Source organism: Pan paniscus, chromosome 1 (genome assembly GCF_029289425.2).
Source record: "Pan paniscus chromosome 1, NHGRI_mPanPan1-v2.0_pri, whole genome shotgun sequence".
Classification (NCBI taxonomy): Eukaryota; Metazoa; Chordata; class Mammalia; order Primates; family Hominidae; genus Pan; species Pan paniscus.
Window position 1 is genome coordinate 43,167,331 of NC_073249.2, and position 18,530 is coordinate 43,185,860.

General features: G+C 42.1%; 2 protein-coding genes across 14 annotated transcripts in view; one reads left to right on the forward strand and one right to left on the reverse strand.

The window, feature by feature from the left end:
- Positions 1-1,014, reverse strand: part of SRGAP2 (SLIT-ROBO Rho GTPase activating protein 2) — a 254,501-nt gene extending 253,487 nt beyond the window's left edge. For 4 of the 10 annotated variants that reach the window (XM_003822926.6, XM_024927499.4, XM_055108940.2 and 1 more), the window contains exon 1: positions 866-1,006. The gene's annotated coding sequence lies outside the window, so the exon portion shown is untranslated. Of the gene's footprint in view, positions 1-865 lie in introns of all 10 variants that reach the window. The other 6 variants (XM_008976531.5, XM_055108944.2, XM_034945318.3 and 3 more) reach the window with 3 other exon arrangements.
- On the forward strand, positions 70-18,243 carry FAM72A (family with sequence similarity 72 member A). 4 transcript variants are annotated; one of them, XM_034945369.3, is made up of 5 exons: positions 70-264; positions 455-672; positions 4,629-4,706; positions 8,638-8,762; positions 17,126-18,243. In XM_034945369.3, exons 2-5 carry the CDS (start codon positions 521-523, stop codon positions 17,218-17,220), a joined length of 450 nt encoding a protein of 149 aa, XP_034801260.1. In that variant the 5' UTR covers positions 70-264; positions 455-520; the 3' UTR covers positions 17,221-18,243. The 4 variants fall into 4 exon arrangements, with proteins under 4 accessions (XP_034801260.1, XP_024783285.1, XP_003822976.1 ...); XM_003822928.6 differs by lacking the exons at positions 70-264; positions 455-672 and adding an exon at positions 1,288-2,642; XM_034945374.3 differs by lacking the exons at positions 70-264; positions 455-672; positions 17,126-18,243 and adding exons at positions 1,288-2,642; positions 10,159-10,315.
- The last annotated feature ends 287 nt before the right edge of the window (positions 18,244-18,530 follow it).

An 18,530-nucleotide genomic window follows, 5' to 3' on the forward strand; every position in this document is an offset into this window, starting at 1 on the left:
CCCTTTCTACTTGGTCTTTCCTTTTCTTCCGAGCGCCGGGAGAAGGAAGCTCCCGCTAGCGTCTCCCACTTCCCGCGGCTGGAGGAAGGGGCCACGCTGAGGGAACAAGACAGGGAGCAGAGGCGGCGGGGTTCAGGCGAGCGGGAAGTGGGAAGCGAGAGGCGGGTGTGAGATGGGGTCCTGAGGCTGGAAGGGAGCCCGGGGACAACTGGAGTTGCACACGCTCAGAAGGCGGGAGGCGGCAAGGAGAAGGCTGCCTTAGAGGTGAGGGGAATTGGGGCATGATCATGGGCCGCGATGTTGCGTGAAGCGCAAGGATGTCAGGAACTGTGGGGACCGAGATGTGGTCTAGGGATGGGAGTGGGCGAAGAGAAGTCCATCGGGGCGGGCCGGGGGGTGGGACTCGGGGAGAGCCCCGGAAGCTGCGCGGAACACCCATCCTCCTGGGTCCTAGGCTGGGACCCGGGCTGTCCGCCAGGGCGGGGAGACACTGGAGGAGGCCGGCCGATGATTACGCGCGATGCCAACGACGACTGCCCCACGGTGGACCGCGGCTGCCCGTGTGCGGAGGAAAGGGAGAGGCGGCTGGGTGCCGGCTGCGCTGCGGTCCGTGAGCCAGGACGGAGTCCCAGGCTGTACAGTGATGGGCGGAGAGACTCGCAGTCCTGAGAAGTATTATGGGCTGTACTGGGAAATTTGGAGAGGGTGGAGGTGGGGCGGTCTGAGGGATTCCGGGCGGCACCGCTAAGGCGATGCCGCGAGCAGCATCCGCGCCCTCTCCTTCCCGCCCCAACCCGGGTTTGTTCAGTCAGGGCTCCAGACCGGCGGCCGGGAGGAAGAAAAGGAAGAGGGAAGGAGCCTTTACCTGGCTCTGACGCGACGGGTCCCGGGCCCCCGGCTCCGCTTCCCACTCAGAGCTCTCCTCCCCTCTCTTCCCCGCCACCCGTTTCTACGCAGATCGGTGCCCCAGTCCCTGGAGGAGCCTCCGCCAACTCCGCAGGACCCCGCCGGGAAGTAGAGCCCACCCCTTTACCAATCACCGCCCGTTTTCTATCGACCGATGGGGCCCATAGCCAATAGGAAGAGCTGATCCCGAGAGGCTCGGAATGAGGGGGAGGAGCTGGCAAAACTTGGAGGTGTGACTAGCACTGCCGAGGCGTGGTCACAGATTAAGCTCCACCCCGGGTTGTTGAACCCCTAAGTAGAACTGATGGGCGGGATTAAGGTGGAACCGACGACCAAACACAAACTCTTGAGCTAAGGCACGGCCAATTGGGCCGGGGTAGAGAAGAGGGGTGTTGCGGAGAATTTTAACCAATAAAGAGTAGAGACCGGTGGAGACTGTAGACCCTCTTCCAATAAGAAGCGGGAAGGGCGTGCCTTGCCACTTTCACTAGGGCGAAGGCAGGGATTGCCGAAACCTCCCGAAGCCGGCCAATGAGATCGGAGGCGGAGCCAAGCTCAGCCAACCAGAAAGCCGAATTGATCTCAGCACCGTTACTAGGGCGGTGCCTACGGTCTTCAAGCCACTAAGCTCTCGTGAGGGGAGGCCCCGGAGCCTTCCAATGAGGGACTGGGGCTAACTCTAGTTCTTCCAATCGGTGCGCGGCGCTGGCAATTCAAACTGATACCGGGTTGGAGAGGCAGGAAAAGCGGAAGAGGGAGCGAAAACCAACGTGTTCGGTGACAGACCCCAGCGCCGACTGAGCCTCTAAAGCGACTTCAGCTCTGCCCCACCAACACCACCGCGCGCCCGGGAACAGCCGCTCCGGGAAGAGACCTGAGGGGACTGCGGGGGCACGAGGGACAGCTGAGGGAAGGGAGGACGCGAGAGAAACAGCGCGAGCACGCTGAGGGCCGGGGGTTGCCAGGAGAGGGGCCCGCGGACCCGCAGAGCGGAGGAAGGTCCGGGAGAAAAGGGGAGGGACGGAGGAGAATCCAGGATCGCCTGGCAGAAAAAGAGAAGGGAGTTTCTGAATCCTGGGAAGAGGAGGCGTGGGTAGGGACGCTTAGCCCGAGGTCCGACAGCAGGGAACTGGAGCGCTCCGGGGGAGGGGCTTAATGCTGGGGAAGGGATGTCTTAAAAGAGGAGAAGCTTTAAATTAGACGATCGGAGAAGGCTGAGGGAATTGCTATGAAGGGGCGGGAGCTGAAGTGTAGAGGACTCCTTTAGACAGCAGAAACGGAAAGCCGTTGAGAAGTTCCCTTCAAACTCCACCTGCCTCCTTTCCAATTCAAACTCCACTCCCTTCTCCAAAAGTTAAAAGGAAAGCCAAGTTTGCCACGCTCCCCTGTTCCTACTCAATAAATACTTCTTCTACTCCGCCACCGGGAAAACAGAAAAAAAAAACTAATTTCCTTCCCAATATTAGGACTTAGAAAAGCTCTAGGTCCCGCAATTTGAATTTTAGCCTGGGGGAATCAAAATAGTAGGAGCATTACTCTTGTTTCCTTTTTCAAAATCCCACACCTCATCCTTCCTGCGACGCCATGTCTACCAACATTTGTAGTTTCAAGGACAGGTGCGTGTCCATCCTGTGTTGCAAATTCTGTAAACAAGTGCTCAGCTCTAGGGGAATGAAGGCTGTTTTGCTGGCTGATACTGAAATAGACCTTTTCTCTACAGACATCCCTCCTACCAAGTAAGTCATGCTAGTGGCGGGCAACGGTAGCTTTTAACTAAATGGGAACACTTATGGCTTGGATCTGTGGGAGTCAACAAGGAGGTTATCATTTCGGTGTTTCAGCCACTCCCACCAGTTTGATGATCCCCTTGGAATATATCTAAGTGGGCAGACTGTCTGGACAAAGTCTGTGGTTTAGCCAAGGTGGTCAGTCCTGATGTAATGCTTCTAGTTCAATTACAGTCATGCGACCACACATCTCTTAAGTTTGATCCCTGGTTCAGTGCCCTGCCCAACCATCCTATTTCACTGAATCAAGTCCGTGGCGTAGACTTTAGGTAAATTCAGGCAAAATTTTCTGTACTGTTGGAGAGAAGAGGTCATTTAAGTTTTTCATTTTTATCCATGAAATTTTGCACCAAAAAAAAAATCAGTTTTCTATCATTATTTGCAATTGGCATCCTAAATCAGATCCGTTGTTCATCAAATTCAGTTTTCTTTCCTCAAAACTCTCTCTCTCTGAAAGAGATGTAAATAGATTTTTATGGGATGAAAAATAGAGACTTAGCCTTAATCCTTATCTCCAATAAAGCCTATTTTGGACATTACACATTTGTTCCCATAATTGAACCCTTTTAAAATCTGTTTGTTTTCAGCCACTAACTGCTTTTGGGTGTAGAGTCCTTAAGAATTTGCTTCCTATTTGGTAAAATAGCCATTTTATTTGACTCAAATAAACCTCTTTCTAGCTCTAAATAGTACTTTCCCTTTCCATAATCAACATATATATGCCCTACATGAATCTTCAAAATTTAGTTATTTATTGAAATTTTATTATTAAAAGGAAAGTAATTATCCAAAATATGAGTGGACAGTTATTCTCTAAGTCTTTGGATATAGAGCCAGAGGAAGCAGGTTAATAACCACAATTCATTTTAAATGAATTTCATGATAATGATAGAAACTTTACAAGTTTTTTGATTTACCCAGGTAAAGCTGTGTACTCTTCCTTTCTTGAAATCTTTACTGAATTGGTCTAAGTGTAATCATGCCTAACAGCAAAGCCAAAGGCTCTCATTTATTGCAGAGATAAATGGGTTATTTTTAAATCTTTTTAATTTTTTAAAATTCTAAGTTAATATTTTACATTTGTGTGTGTGTACATCGTATATGTATTTCAAAAAAGGGAAAACACTAGAAAATAAATCATAGAACCTACTGCTACAAAGTTCTGTGATTAATTGTCCACTGCTTTTTCTTTTTAGTAGCTCATACACAAATTTAAAATATTAACCCATTCATCTTTGCAATAGCTATGGTAAGTAATAGAGCAGTCATAAGGAAGGCTAGGTGAATTGTTACAGGTTAGACCCAAGTCTAGAATAGAATCATGTTTTTCCTATTTTCTACCCTTCTTTGTAGGGGTTAAAATAATAATGAATTAGCATGCTAAGATGTATGTGAATCAATGAACACATAAAAATTTTTTTAATGGAAAATTTGTCAGATGTTTATGTTGAGCTCACAAATATGAACTGACTCTTTAAAAATATACTATAGTTCTATGTTAGCTTTCAGCTCTTTGGATTGACAAAATTTGTGCTAAATCAAGCGTAGAATTACTAACTGATCCAGCAGTTCTGGGTACATATCCAAAAGAATTCAAAACTGGATCTTGGAAGAGATATTTGCACACCCATGTTCATTAACAGCATTATTCACAATAGCCAAGAGGTGGAAGCAATCCAAATGTCCATTGATTCTACAGATGAACGGATAAACAAAATGTGGTATAGGGCGCCTATAGTTCCACCTACTCAGGAAACTCTGGTAGGAGGGTCACTTGAACCCAGGAGATTCATTACACAGCAATGTGATTATATTTAACACATCTGCTCTGCACACATAAAACTTGTTAAGTTGGTAAATTTTGTTAATTTTTTGCCACAATTAAATTTTTTGTAAAGTACATCTGACTGTCTTTTTATACCTTTCTCTCTCCAGCGCAGTGGACTTCACTGGAAGATGCTATGTCACCAAAATCTGCAAATGTAAACTGAAGGACATCGCATGTTTAAAATGGTAATTTGTGGCACTATTCTGGATAGCTCTGGGTTTGGAAGATGGATATTGACACCAAAGCATAGAGAAAGGTTCAGTGGGCTGCAACAAGGACTGGTATAAAGCATGCAATGAGCCATTGAAAAATTATTTATTACTTAGAGCTATTTTTTAAAAGGGTTTTCTGATGCTTCACATTAGTATATAATTTTACAGTTTTCAAAGTGTATTCACAGTATCCGCTTCAATTTTCAGAACAAGGCAATGTAGGTTAGGGGGGAGAAACACCTGGATTTACAATAATAAAAATCATGTTTGAGGTCTGACCCTACCCTTACTCTCTATGTGATCTTGAGTGAACTCCTTTAGCCTCTAAACTGCTGAACCTCTGTTTTCTTATTTAATTTCTAGGTTATTACTCCTTCTTTCTTTGTTTTTAGAGGGGTCTCATACTGTTGCTCAGGCTGGAGTGCAGTGGCATGATCATAGCTCACTGTAGCCTTGAACTCCTGGGCTCAAGTGATTCTCCTACCTCAGCCTCCTGAGTAGCTGGGACTACAGGCAGGCACCACCAGGCCTGGCTAAGTTTTTTATTTTTGTAGCAATAGGGTCTTGCTATGTTGCCCAGGCTGATCTCAAACTCCTGGCCTCAAGTGATCCTCTCTCCTCAGCTTCCCAAAAGGCTGGGATTACAGGTATGAGCCACTGCATCCTACCTTAATTTCTTTCTTTCTTTCTTTCTTTTTTTTTGAGAAGGAGTTTTTGCTCTTGTTGCCAAGGCTGGAGTGCAATGGCGTGATCTAAGCTCACCACAACTTCCACCTCCCAGGTTCAAGCGATTCTCCTGCCTCAGCCTCCTGAGTAGCTGGGATTACAGGCACGCACCACCATGCCCAGCTAAATTTTTTTTTTTTTTTTTTTTTTGTATTTTTAGTAGAGACAGGATTTCTCCATGTTGGTCAGGCTGCTCTTGAACTCCCAACCTCAGGTGATCCGCCCGCCTCGGCCTGCCAAAGTGCTGGGATTACAGGCGTGAGCCACCCCACCCGGCCATTCTGTCTTATTAAGATAGAAATTTAATAATCTTCTGTGTTTACCTTATCAAGTTATTATAAAGATCAAATACGAATGTTAAAGGGCTCAATAAACTATAAATTACAACAGCTGAGAGCTATTACTATAATCTTTTGAGAAGTAGACGTGTTATTATTTTCATTTTAGGGGGATAAAAGTTGAAATTTTCTCATTTAGATGGGGTTTGTATTTAGAAGGGGTTTGTATTATAAATGACAATCCTAATAATTTAAATTGGCAAACTCTTCTTATGTGCTATTTGATTTCATTCCTTTATTTAAGCTATACTTGTATTGAGGAACTAGTATGTGGTAGTCATTGTTACAAGGGCTGGAAATACAACAAAAACTAGATGAAGTCACTGGCCTTTGGACATTATTTTCTTTCTTTCTTTCTTTTTTTTTTTTTTTGAGACGGAGTCTTGCTCTGTTGCCCAGGCTAGAGTGCAGTGGCACGATCTCAGCTTACTGCAACCTCTGCCTCCCAGGTTCAAGCGATTCTCCTGCCTCAGCCTCCTGAGTAGCTGAGACTACAGGCACGCACCACCATGCCCAGCTAATTTTTTATATTTTAGTAGAGGCAGGGTTTCACCGTGTTGCCCAGGCTGCTCTCGAACTCCTGAGCTCAGGCAGTCCGCCTGCCTTGGCCTCCCTAAGTGCTAGGATTAAAGGCATGAGCCACCGCACCTAGCCCACCCGGCTAATTTTTGTATTTTTAGTAGAGACGGGATTTCGCCATGTTAGCCAGGCTGGTCTCAAACTCCTGACCTCAAGTGATCCACCTGCCTCGGCCTCCCAAAGTGTGGGATTACAGGTGTGAGCCACCGCACCTGGGCAACAACATTTTGTTTTGTTTTGTTTTGAGACGGAGTCTTGCTCTGTCGCCCAGGCTGGAGTGCAATGGCATGATCTCGGCTCACTGCAACCTCCGTCTTCTGGGTTCAAGTGATTCTCTCACCTCTGCCTCCCGAGTAGCTGGGACTACAGGCACGTGCCACCACGCCTAGTTAATTTTCGTATTTTTAGTAGAGGCGGGGTTTCGCCATGTTGGCCAGACTGGTCTCGAACTCCTGACCTCAAGTGATCCACCCACCTCAGCCTCCCAAAGTGCTGGGATTACAGGCATGAGCCACCATACCCGAAGAACAACATTTTCAAAAGAAAACCAAAACAGGAAAGTTAATTTTAATCATATATTTTGTCTAACCCAATGTATCCAAAATATTATTTCAACATGTAACCAACATAAACTACTAATGTAATATTTTATATTCCATTTTTTGTTCTTACTCTTTGAAATCTGGTGTACATTTTACACTTAACAGCACATCTCAATTCAGGCCAGCCCCACTTCAAGTGTACAACAGCCACATGTGGCTAGTGGCTATTATTCTTGACAGCATAGATCTGGACCTTGGTATGGAAAGGTTTTTATTTTCATTTTTGGCTATTGAAGAGGTTTTAACCAGGGAGCAGAATGATCTGATGTAGCCTCGCTAGACTGTTAGCTCCGTGAGAACAAGGGCTTTGTTTTGTTTACCACTGTATTCCTAGCACCTAGAGCAGTGCCTGAAAGATAGTAGATACTCAATAAATGTTAGTTTAAGTGATGAATCAATGGATGAATGAATGAATATAGGCAGTAATTAAAGTCATGGAATTTACTTTTGCAATATAGTCTTACAAATAACTGGCACTCCTAGTCCAAACACAACTTTTGTTTTCATTTGTTTGCCTTTCAAGCAAGTTATAATTAGAAGACATATTTTAGGTGGAATGGTACCTTTTATAGTAATCTTTATTGGGTCTCATAAAAATGACTGACTCACAAATCTCACAGAGTAAGACTAAGCTTGAATAAGAATTTTTACAACTCAAGGTATAAACAGTTCATGTTGCTATTTTTTTTAAAGTACTAGCTAAAACATTCCCTGTAGGTTCACTCTATTTAATATGTGACTAGCTAGTTAAAAAAAAAAAATTGTGAAAGACTGAGGTACTTATAATCAGCTGGATAATTCTGAAAACTGTAAAAACTTTTGCAACTTTCTCTGGAGGCTGTAGATTGCTTTATTTCTGAATTCCTTCAAAAACACTGAGACTAAAATTAGAGCAGCCAGATTGTATTGGTTTACAGGGACTCATGCTGTCTTCCTACCTCTCCATCTGTTGAAACAGTTTTTAGGTGCTGGCATGAAACTAGAACATGTAAGAACCCAACTTGCCACAGTCCTGGGATAGCAAAAACCTTTACCCACAGAACTGAGTTTATTTAATTTATTTTGTCTGTACAGCACATCAATTTGGGTGGTTTATAAAACAAATCACAACATTATGGCATCTAGAAGCTAACTTCTGAAGGGAGAATGCATAAAATAATACTAGCAGGACAAGAATGGTGGCTCACGCCTGTAATCCCAGCACTTTGGGAGGCCAAGGCAGGTGGATCACCTGAGGTCAGGAGTTCGAGACCAGCCTGGCCAACATGGTAAAACCCCATCTCTACTAATAACACAAAAGTTAGCTGGGCATGGTGGCACACGCCTGTAATCCCAGCTATTCTGGAGGCTGAGGCAGGAGAATCACTTGAACCTGGGAGGCAGAGGTTGCAGGCACTCCAGCCTGGGTGACGAGCAAAATTCGGTCTCAATAATAATAATAATAGCAAAGAAATGTGAGAATATGTTACTATTATTCACTTAAAGACTGCTTTCCCACTTGATGGTAGAACTGCACCCCCATCCCATCCCAAAGATCTCAGCAATGAAAGTTGTTAGGAAATGAGATCTAAATTATATGGTCTATTTATATAAGCATATGAAAAGACTTATCTGGCTAGTTATTACATGGTATCTAGTAACATTTACTTTCTTTTCTAGTGGGAACATTGTAGGTTATCATGTGATTGTTCCATGTAGTTCCTGTCTTCTTTCCTGCAACAACGGACACTTCTGGATGTTTCACAGCCAGGCAGTTTATGATATTAACAGACTAGACTCCACAGGTAAGAAACAATTGACTTGGACATTCCTGTAACATTTCTCTATCAATACCTGAGTAAAATTCCCAATAGATCATTTCAGGATTCCTTTTAGATCTTCTTAGCTGGATTAGCTAGAGTGAAACTTCAATTCTTTTTTCCCAGACATTCACTTATGCAAACTATTAGGCAAAATTCATTGTCATTTCTATGTTCATCCTTGTACTTAAGGCCTCAAACTTGGCTGAATTTCTTGGTCTTTTAAAATGAATATTATAATTGCTCTTAACTGCTGCCTTGATACATATTCTGACTCCAGAGAATTTTTGAAGATTTTAGATTTGATAGTCTAATGCGTGTGTGTGTCTGTGTGTGTGTGTAAGAAAGGGAGAGGCCAGGCCTAGGGCAATGGGAGTTGAGAGGAGGAGGACTAAGTAACCTCTGTATTTGGTGATGCTTCAGAATAAAAACAGACATTTCGACATCTATGTTAATACGTTATGACAGAATTTTAGTCAAGGGAAATATTTGACACCAAAGTATAAAGTATGTTGTACAGGCACAAGTGGAGATATTGTAGGTTCAATTCCAGACCACCATAATAAAGCAAGCAAATATCACAATTAAAGCAAGTCACACAATTTTTTGGTTTCCCAGTGTGTATAAAAGTTATGTTTACAATATATTGTAGTCTATTAAGTGTGCAATAGCAGGACATTTAAAAAACAATGTGCATACCTTAATCAAAAAATACTTATTCGACCGAGAGCAGTGGCTCATGCCTGTAATCCCAGCACTTTGGTAGTCCAAGGCGGGAGGATCACTTGAGCCCAGGAGTTTGAGACCAGCCTGGGCAGCATGCTGAGACCTCATCTCTACAAAAAAAATACAAAAATTATCCAGGCATTGTGGGGCATACTATCGTCTCAGCTACCCAGGAGGCTAAGGTGGGAGGATCACTTGAATTTGGGAGGTAGAGGCTGCAGTGAGCTGTGATCATGCCAGTGCATTTCAGCCTGGGCAACAATATGAGACCCTGTCTCAAAAAAGAAAAAAAAATGCTTTATTGCTAAAAACTGCTAATGATCATCTGAACCTTCAGCAAGTCATAATCTTTTTGCTGGTGGAGGGTCTTGCCTTGATGTTGATGACTGCAAACTGATCAGGGTGGTGGTTGCTGGAGGTTAGGATGGCTGTGGCAGTTTCTTAAAATAAGACAACAATGAGGTTTGCCGCATGGATTGACTCTTCCTTTCACAAAAGATTTCTCTGTAGCATGTGATGCCATTTGATAGAATTTTACACACAGTAGAACCTCTTTCAAAGCTGGAGTCAATCCTCTCAAATTCTGCTACTACTTTACCAACTATGTTTATGTAATATTCTAAATCCTTTGTTTTCATTTCAACAATATTTACAGCATCTTCATCAAGAGTAGATTTCACCTCAAGAAACCATTTTCTTTGCTCATCCATAAAAAGCAACTCTTCATCCATTAAAGTTTCATCATGAGATTGCAGCAATGCAGTCACGTCTTCAGGCTCCATTTCTAAGTGTAGTTTTCTTGCTATTTCTACCACATCTGCAGTTACTTCCTCCACTGAAGTCTAAAACCTCTCAAAGTTACCCATGAGGGTTGGAATCAACTTCTTTCAAACTCCTGTTAAGACTGATATTTTGACCTCCTCCCATGAATCAGGAATGTGCTTTTCCAGGTTTTCAATGCACTTTGCCCAGATCCATCAGAAGAATTACTATCTATGGCAGCTATAGCCTTATGAAATCTCTCTCTTAAATAATAAGACTTGAAAGATTAAATTACTTCTTGATCCATGGGCTGCCAAATAGATGTTATGTTAAGGCATTGAAGCAATATTTATCTCCTTGTACAATGCCATCAGAGCTCTTGAGTGACTAGGTGCATTGTCAATGAACAGTAATATTTTCAAAGGGATTTTTCTGAGCAGTAGGTCTTAACAATGGGCTTAAAATAGTTAGTAAAACATGCTGTAAACAGATTTGCTGTCGTCCAGGCTTTGTTGTTTCATTGACAGCGCACAGGCAAAGTATATTTGGCATAATTCCTAAGAACCCTAGAAATTTCAGAACGGTAAATGAGCATTGGATTCAACTTAAAGTCACCAGCTGCATTATCCTCTAACAAGAGATTCAGCCTGTCCTTTTGAAGCTTTGAAGCCAAGTATTACTTCTCCTCTCTAGCTATGAAAGTCCTAGATGGCATCTACTTCCAATAGAAGGCTGTTTTGTGTATATTAAAAATCTCTGCCGGACGCAGTGGTTCACGCCTATAATCCCAGGACTTTGGGAGGCCGAGGTGGATGGATCACCTGAGGTCAGGAGTTTAAGACCAGCCTGACCAATATAGTAGAACTCTGCCTCTACTAAAAATAAAAAATTAGCTGGGCGTGGTGGTACATGCCCAGCTACTTGGGGGACTGAGGCAGAAGAATCACTTGAACCCAGGAGGTGGAGTTTGAAGTGAGCCGAGATCGCACCATTGCACCAAGAGTGAAATTCCATCTCAAAAAAAAAAGTAATAAGAGGCCGGGCGCGGTGGCTCACGCCTGTAATCCCAGCAGTTTGGGAGGCCGAGGCGGGCAGATCACCTTAGGTTGGGAGTTCGAGACCAGCCTGACCAACATGGAGAAACCCCGTCTCTACTAAAAATACAAAATTAGCTGGGCATGGTGGCGCATGCCTATAATCCCAGCTACTTGGGAGGCTAAGGCAGGAGAATGGCTTGAACCCGGGAGGCGGAGGTCGCGGTGAGCCAAGATCACGCCATTGCACTCCAGCCTGGGCAACAAAAGTGAAACTCCATCTCAAAAAAAAAAAAAGAAAAGAAAAGAAAAGAAAAATCTGTTGTTTAGTGTAGCCACCTTCATCAATGATCTTAGCTAGATCTTCTGGATAACTTGCTGCAGCTTCTACATCTGCACTTTTTGCTTCACCTGAACCTGTATGTTATAGAAAGGGCTTCTTTCCTTAAACTTTATAAACCAACCTCTGCTAGCTTCAAACTTTCTTCTACAGTTTCCTCAACTTTCTTGCCCTTCATAGAATTGCAGAGAGTTAAGACCTAGCTCTGGATTAGGTTTTTGCGTAAGAGAATATCATGGCTGGTTTAATCTTCTATCTAGGTCACTAAAACTTTCTCCATATCAGCAATAAAGCTGTTTAACTTTTTTATTCTTGTTTTCACTGGAGTAGCACTTCCTATGTCCTTTAAGAACTTTTCTTTGCAGTCACAAGTTGGCTAACAATTGGGCATAAAAGGCCCAACTTTCAGCCTGTCTCAGCTTTCAATATGTCTTCCTCACTATGCTTAATCATTTCTAGCTTTTGATTTACAGTGAGAGACATGCCACTCTCTTTCACTTGAACACTTAGAGGTCATTGTAGGGATATTAACTGGCCCAATTTCAATATTGTTGTATCTTAGGAAATAGGGAGGCCCCAGGAAAGAGAGAGAGAACAGCTGGTCAATGGAGCAGTCAGAACACACAAAATATTTATCGATTAAGTTTGCAGTCTTAAGTGGGTGTGGTCTTAAGTGGGTGTGGTTCATAGCACCCTGAAACAATTATAACAGTAACATCAAAGATCACAGATCACCATGATATATATAATAATAATGAAAAAGGTTGAAATATTGAGAGAATTATCAAAATGTAACAGACACAAGGTAAGCATATGCTGTTAGACTTACTCAATGCAGGATTGCCAAAACCTTCCATTTATATAAAGCCCAGTATCTATGGTGTACAATAAACTAAAGCACAATTGAGGTATGCCTATACTAATTATTTTAGCAAGGCCAGGCATGGTGGCTCACACCTGTAATCCCACACTTTGGGAGGCCAAGACAGATGATCACTTGAGGTCAGGGGTTCGAGACCAGCCTGGCCAATATGATGAAACCCCCCCTTGAACCTGGGAGGTGGAGGTTGCAGTAAGCCGAGATGGCACCGCTGCACTCCAGCCTGGGCAACAGAGTGAGACCCTGTCTCAAAAAAAAAAAAAAAAAATTTATTTTAGTAAGAAAGTACACTACCAATTCTTTTAAAAAAAAAATTTCTTTTTCCTTGTGTTAAGGTGCTGAGGCACTGAAATACTAATTCTTTTTTTTTTTGAGACAGAGTTTCACTCTTGTTTCCCAGGCTGATGTGCAATGGTGTCATCTTGGCTCATGGCAGCCTCTGCCTCCCGGGTTCAAGCGATTCTCGTGCCTCAGCCTCCCGAGTAGCGAGATTACAGGCATACGCCCAGCTAATTTTTTTGTATTTTTAGTAGAGACAGGGTTTCACCATGTTGGTCAGGCTGGTCTTGAACACCTGACCTCAGGGGATCCGCCTGCCTCATTCTCCCAAAGTGCTGGGATTACATGGGATCACAGACGTGAGTCACCATGCCTGGCCTGAAGTACCTTTTTTTTTTTTTTTTTTTTTTTTTGAGATGGAGTCATTCTGTCACCCAGGCTGGAGAGCAGTGGCGTGATCTCGGCTCACCGCAACCTCCACCTCCCAGGTTCAAGTGATTCTCCTGCCTCAGCCTTCTGAGTGGCTGGGATTATAGGTGTGCACCACTACACCTGGCTAATTTTTGTATTTTTCGTAGGGACGGGGTTTTGCCATGTTGCCCAGGCTGGTCTCGACCTCCTGACCTCAGGTGATCCACCCACCTCAGCCTCCCAAAGTGCTGGGATTACAGGTGTGAGCCACTGCACCGGCCAAAGTACCAATTTTTAAAGGGGATTTATATAATACTTTTTATATTGCCTGGAGCCATTGAGTTTTGTTATAAGACACATGTTCTCCATGTCTAACATCTATTTACACAACGGACCAAGCTGATTTTAAGGAACTTTTTTTTTTTTTTTTGGAGACAGGGTCTTGCTCTGTCACCCAGCCTGGAGTGTAGTGGCACAATCTTGGCTCACTGCAGCCTCGACCTCCCAGGCTCAAGCCATTCTTCCACCTCAGCCTTCTCAATAGGTGGGACCACAGGTGTGTGCCACCTGTCTAATTTTTTGTATTTTTCGTAGAGACCGGTTTTTGCCATTTTGCCCAGGCTGGTCTCGAACTCCTGTCCTCAAGTGATCTGCCCACCTTGGCCTCCAAAGGGCTGGGATTACAGGCCTGAGACACCTCGCCAGCCGACTTTAAGTAACTTGACAATCTAAGTTGACACTAGCATTCTTAGGTTCCTAAATGCATGTTTTAGTCTCCTTTAGAACTTAAATGTATTTTTTAAATATATGATTTGCCTTCACAGACCAAAAGATCACGAATTGCAAGCTGGGTTGTCAAGGGTCTTTAAATCCTCCAATTATGCTTAGATTTTTGTAGATTTGATTTTTTTTATCTGGGACTCAACTGTGGCTCTCAATCTATCATTTATGGGGTCTTAATTTAAAACTTTGGTATGTTAAGAAGGCCATTTTCATGTAAGGACTTATCTGAACTCCCCTAAGTGGGATACAGTCTCCTAATTTAAGCCTCCAGTTTTATATTTGTGTTGCCCATGGGACACATTAAAGGAAGTTTCTGCTTTGATAGTATTTTTCCTGCTTTACAGAATTCAAAACACAGGGTGGAGATTTTTCAAGTTTGATTTACTTTTTAATATTGGTCAATTTTTCAAAGATAAAAGCCCCACATTCTTCCATTTGCACTGAATCTAATCCATAAGAAACAGATGTATCACAGGATTTCCTTCCTCCCTTCTTAACAGAGAAAGGAAGGTGCTGCTTCTGTCAGATCCAATCTCTTAGTTTATTTTTCCTCCTTTGAACCAATTGTGCTGAGCTGCTTCATGTCTCTGAGTACTGACTCCAAGAATATCAAGCTTCTGCTTTGTAACCCTAATATTGTGATTTCAAGCAAGATTTTCTAGATGCTTGGTATCAAAGCAAGTTTCTAATGGCGCCACAACTGTCCTTGAATCACCTGAACCAGCAGTGTCAAAGGAATGCATAGACAAGCTTTATAAATTCTATAATGTTTAAACTGAAAAGGACTCCTGGAGGTCTGTTTTCTAGGCTAGTCTTCATTTGGAGACCTGATTTCCCAGAACTTTCTGGAGGAGCCTTGGGAAATCTCAGCTCAAATTTCCTGAAATTGGCAAATGCCCTCAGAGGCAAAATGGCTTCAGCCCTCCATTTACATTTATGGGTTCTAATTTTCACTTTGATATTTGCCTCGCAATTCCTTACAGCTCTTCCTGTCAGCTCTTCCATTACATTTACCTGGAGCAGAACACCATTCATTCTTAGGGTGGGGGTGGGGTAGCGTTTTCTATTATAAACAATTCAAACACAAAAAGATTATAGAAAATAATAAGATACACATCTGTATCCCTACCAGCATCAGATACATGTTAAATTCTTGCCAGATTAGATTCCAGTATCTCCCTCAGTCAAGGTAAACAGTTAATTATTTCTACTATTTCAACAATGTCACACTACACATCCCTGTGCATGTCGCCTTGAACCACCTATGCAAGATGGGCAGCTGAGGAAGGGATGAGCAATGGGCTGTATTTGCAACATTTTTAAAAATTCACAAAATGGAATACTCTCCAGAAGTAAAAATAAATGAGCGAAATCTACACAAGTTAACATGGATTAACCTCAAAAACATGATGAGTGAAAAAGCAAATTAGAAAACAACATGTAGTGTAATAACATTCTATACAAAATTTAAATCCACTAAACAGTAATATATATTGTCTATGTTGCATGCATTTGTAGTAAAACCATGCATGGTGTACTAGCAGTGGTGAACACTGGATTCAAACCAAATCTCCAAATCCTGGCTCATTCCATTCCACCATGTGGCTGCTATCTCAGTGTGTATGGGGTGGGTATCCTGAATTGCTGGATCCTCTTTGTGTCCACACTGATAACTGGACAGCTTAAGATTTGTTTTTCTGGCCAAGTGTGGTGGCTCACATCTGTAATCCCAGCACTTTGGGAGGCCGAGGCGAGGGGGATCACCTGAGGTCAGGAGTTCAAGACCACCCTGACCAACATGGTGAAACCCCATCTCTACTAAAAATACAAAAATTACCCAGGCATGGTGGCATTCGCCTGTAGTCCCAGCTACTCGGGAGGCTGAGGCACGAGAATCACTTGAACCTGGGAGGCAGAGGTTGCAGTGAGCCAAGATTACACCACTCGACTCCAGCCTGGGCAATAAGCGAGACTCCGACTCAAAAAGAAAAAAAAAAGATTTGCTTTTCTTGTGAAGTTAATTGGCTATCCTAGAGGTCAGTTATTTTCCATTTAGTGCTTTTAACTAATAATGTAATATATGCCTAGAGTAATAAACTTGTCATTATCCTCTACTGTATGTTTAGTCATTTACTGTATACCTGTGCTGCATTCTTCAATATGAAATCTGACTATTCTTTCTCAGTGAAGTTTTTGATTATTCTTTTGTTTACTATAGTGACTGCTGCAACCTGGCCCTAAAGTTTAGTTTAAAGCTCTGCCTGTGGACTGAAACCCACTGGTATCAAGGATTGCAGTTCATATTATAACTGGCTCCGAACCCTTGCTTTTTTTCTGAATCAGAAAAATGGCACCAGCTACTTCTCTGCTTATTGAAGGGATGAGGAGACTTATTCAGGACTTCTCCCTGAACCCTCCAAAGAGGCACTTAATCTAAAAGGATCTTGTGAGATCTCCATTCTTAAACATCATTAAAATAGATCAGAAAATTATCAGTGTATAGTGATTATGTTATAATGCAGCTGGAGGCAGGGTTTGAGTAAATGGACTCCTGAGAGCCTTTTGAGCTGTAAAATTCTAGAATTCAAGCCCTTGCTTAAAAGGATTTAAAGAATGTTTATGTCCTAGCCCTTTAAAAAAAAGTGTTTGCCAGGCATGGTGGCTCATGCCTGTAATCCCAACAGTTTGGGAGGTCAAGGAGAGAGGATTGCTTGAGCCCAGGAGTTTGAGACTAGCCTGGGCAACATAGTGGGAACCTGTATCTACAAAATAAAATTAGCCATGTGTGGTAGTACACGCCTGTAGTCCCAGCGACTTGGGAGGCTGAGGTAGGAGGATCACTTGAGCCCTGGAGGTTCAGGCTGCAGTGATCTGTGATTGTGAACCGTGATCCTGCCAGGCACTCCAGCCTGGGCAACACAGAGAGAATTTGTCTCAAAATAAATAAATAAACTTTATGTCCTAGATGGATAATATTAGGTAATTTTATTTGCAGTACATTCTTCAATAGCTACTCTTTTTACTGCTAACACTATGGTTTACATAAGAATATTAACATATAAAGTTTTGTAATTCGTGTTCTGAGTTATAACAGTAGTAAGCATTAAAGAATTTTATGACTTTTTATTTTCAGGTGTAAACGTCCTACTTTGGGGCAACTTGCCAGAGATAGAAGAGAGTACAGATGAAGATGTGTTAAATATCTCAGCAGAGGAGTGTATTAGATAAATGGAATTATGATATATATGATATACAAACTTTTTTCTATTTAAAAATATATTAATGGATCAACTTTAAAATTGTTAGTTGCCAGTGATCTTTTTTGGAAAACAAAAATGGGGCATTTGTTGATTTATTTATTTTCCGTCTCTAATTAGTTACCTCAGTTTGATTGAAGCCAGTGGAGTTGTGCTTTTCCTCTACTTCTACTTCCTCTCCCCCACCTTTTTCTGCCCAGTGTAGGTGTATTCTTAAATTCAGACAGGGGAAGATTCTTTCACATATCACTCAGTTACCTCCCAATCTGGGGGAGTTTTTCTTACAACTTGATACCAGATACCATTAATTTTACATTCCTGAATAAAGGCCTAGTACCCACGCATATTTCAACCATGCATATATCAAGCTCAACCGAGTTTTAATAGGGGATTAAAAAAACAAGCTGTTAGGTTTCCATGGGCACTGGTTCTCATAGGTTCTATTGGTGATAACTGCTTTAACATGGAGCAAGAGTTTGTGAATCAGGAAATAGAATAAATTAAAATTTAAAATATATGGAGGAATCCTCTTGATTGCTCAGCATGATGTTAGATAAATGAGTTTGTCAGAAAATATCAGTATACGCTGTTTACCAATGTTATTTATTTACATTCTCCTAAAGCCATTATGGATATTGTATTATGAGAGCTAAACCTAAATAAGTTATCCTGTTCCCTAGGACTTTCTCTGTAAATAGTGAATTTTAGACGAGTAGTCTGTCCTAAATCTTAAATAGAAAAAAAACTAAAGCGATTTGCTTAAGCCATTGTACATTATAAAGAGCTGTTTTGTTTTGTTTTGTTTTGCTTTGTTTTGTTTTTTTAAAGCTGCGCTCAGAGCCACAAAGGAATAGGAAAGTAGGGTAGTGTTGGATTCTGGTTTTATGTAAAGCTAAAATAAATGTATCTCCTTAATATCTCAGTTGTAGGGATTTTGTCAATACCAAAGCAGACTGAGTTGTGGTTTTGTAAATAAACTTTTTTCTAAAAATGACCATTCTTCCTTTAATTTTTTTGTTATGCCCACATATTGTATGTAAAAATATAAATAAATAGTACTTAAAGTATAGAATATAAGGCTAATGTTTATTGAATACTTACCATATGCCAGACACTGTTCTAAGTGCTTTAGACGTTTAACTCCTCACAACAAACCTATGAGGTAGGTACCATTATTATTCCTTTTTTTTTTTAACTGGTAAATCAGGTGAGACAGAGAGAAGTTAAGTAATTTGTTTAAGGTAGCATAACCGGTTAGAGGTGCTCAGACAGAAGACTGAC

Bases quoted from the DNA above. Each gene is read 5' to 3' on its own strand.
- FAM72A (XM_034945369.3), top strand. From the start codon at position 521: ATGCCAACGACGACTGCCCCACGGTGGACCGCGGCTGCCCGTGTGCGG. The intron at 4,707-8,637 runs GTAATTTGTGGC...TTTCTTTTCTAG, and splicing joins GACATCGCATGTTTAAAATG to TGGGAACATTGTAGGTTATC. The intron at 8,763-17,125 runs GTAAGAAACAAT...TTTTATTTTCAG, and splicing joins TAACAGACTAGACTCCACAG to GTGTAAACGTCCTACTTTGG.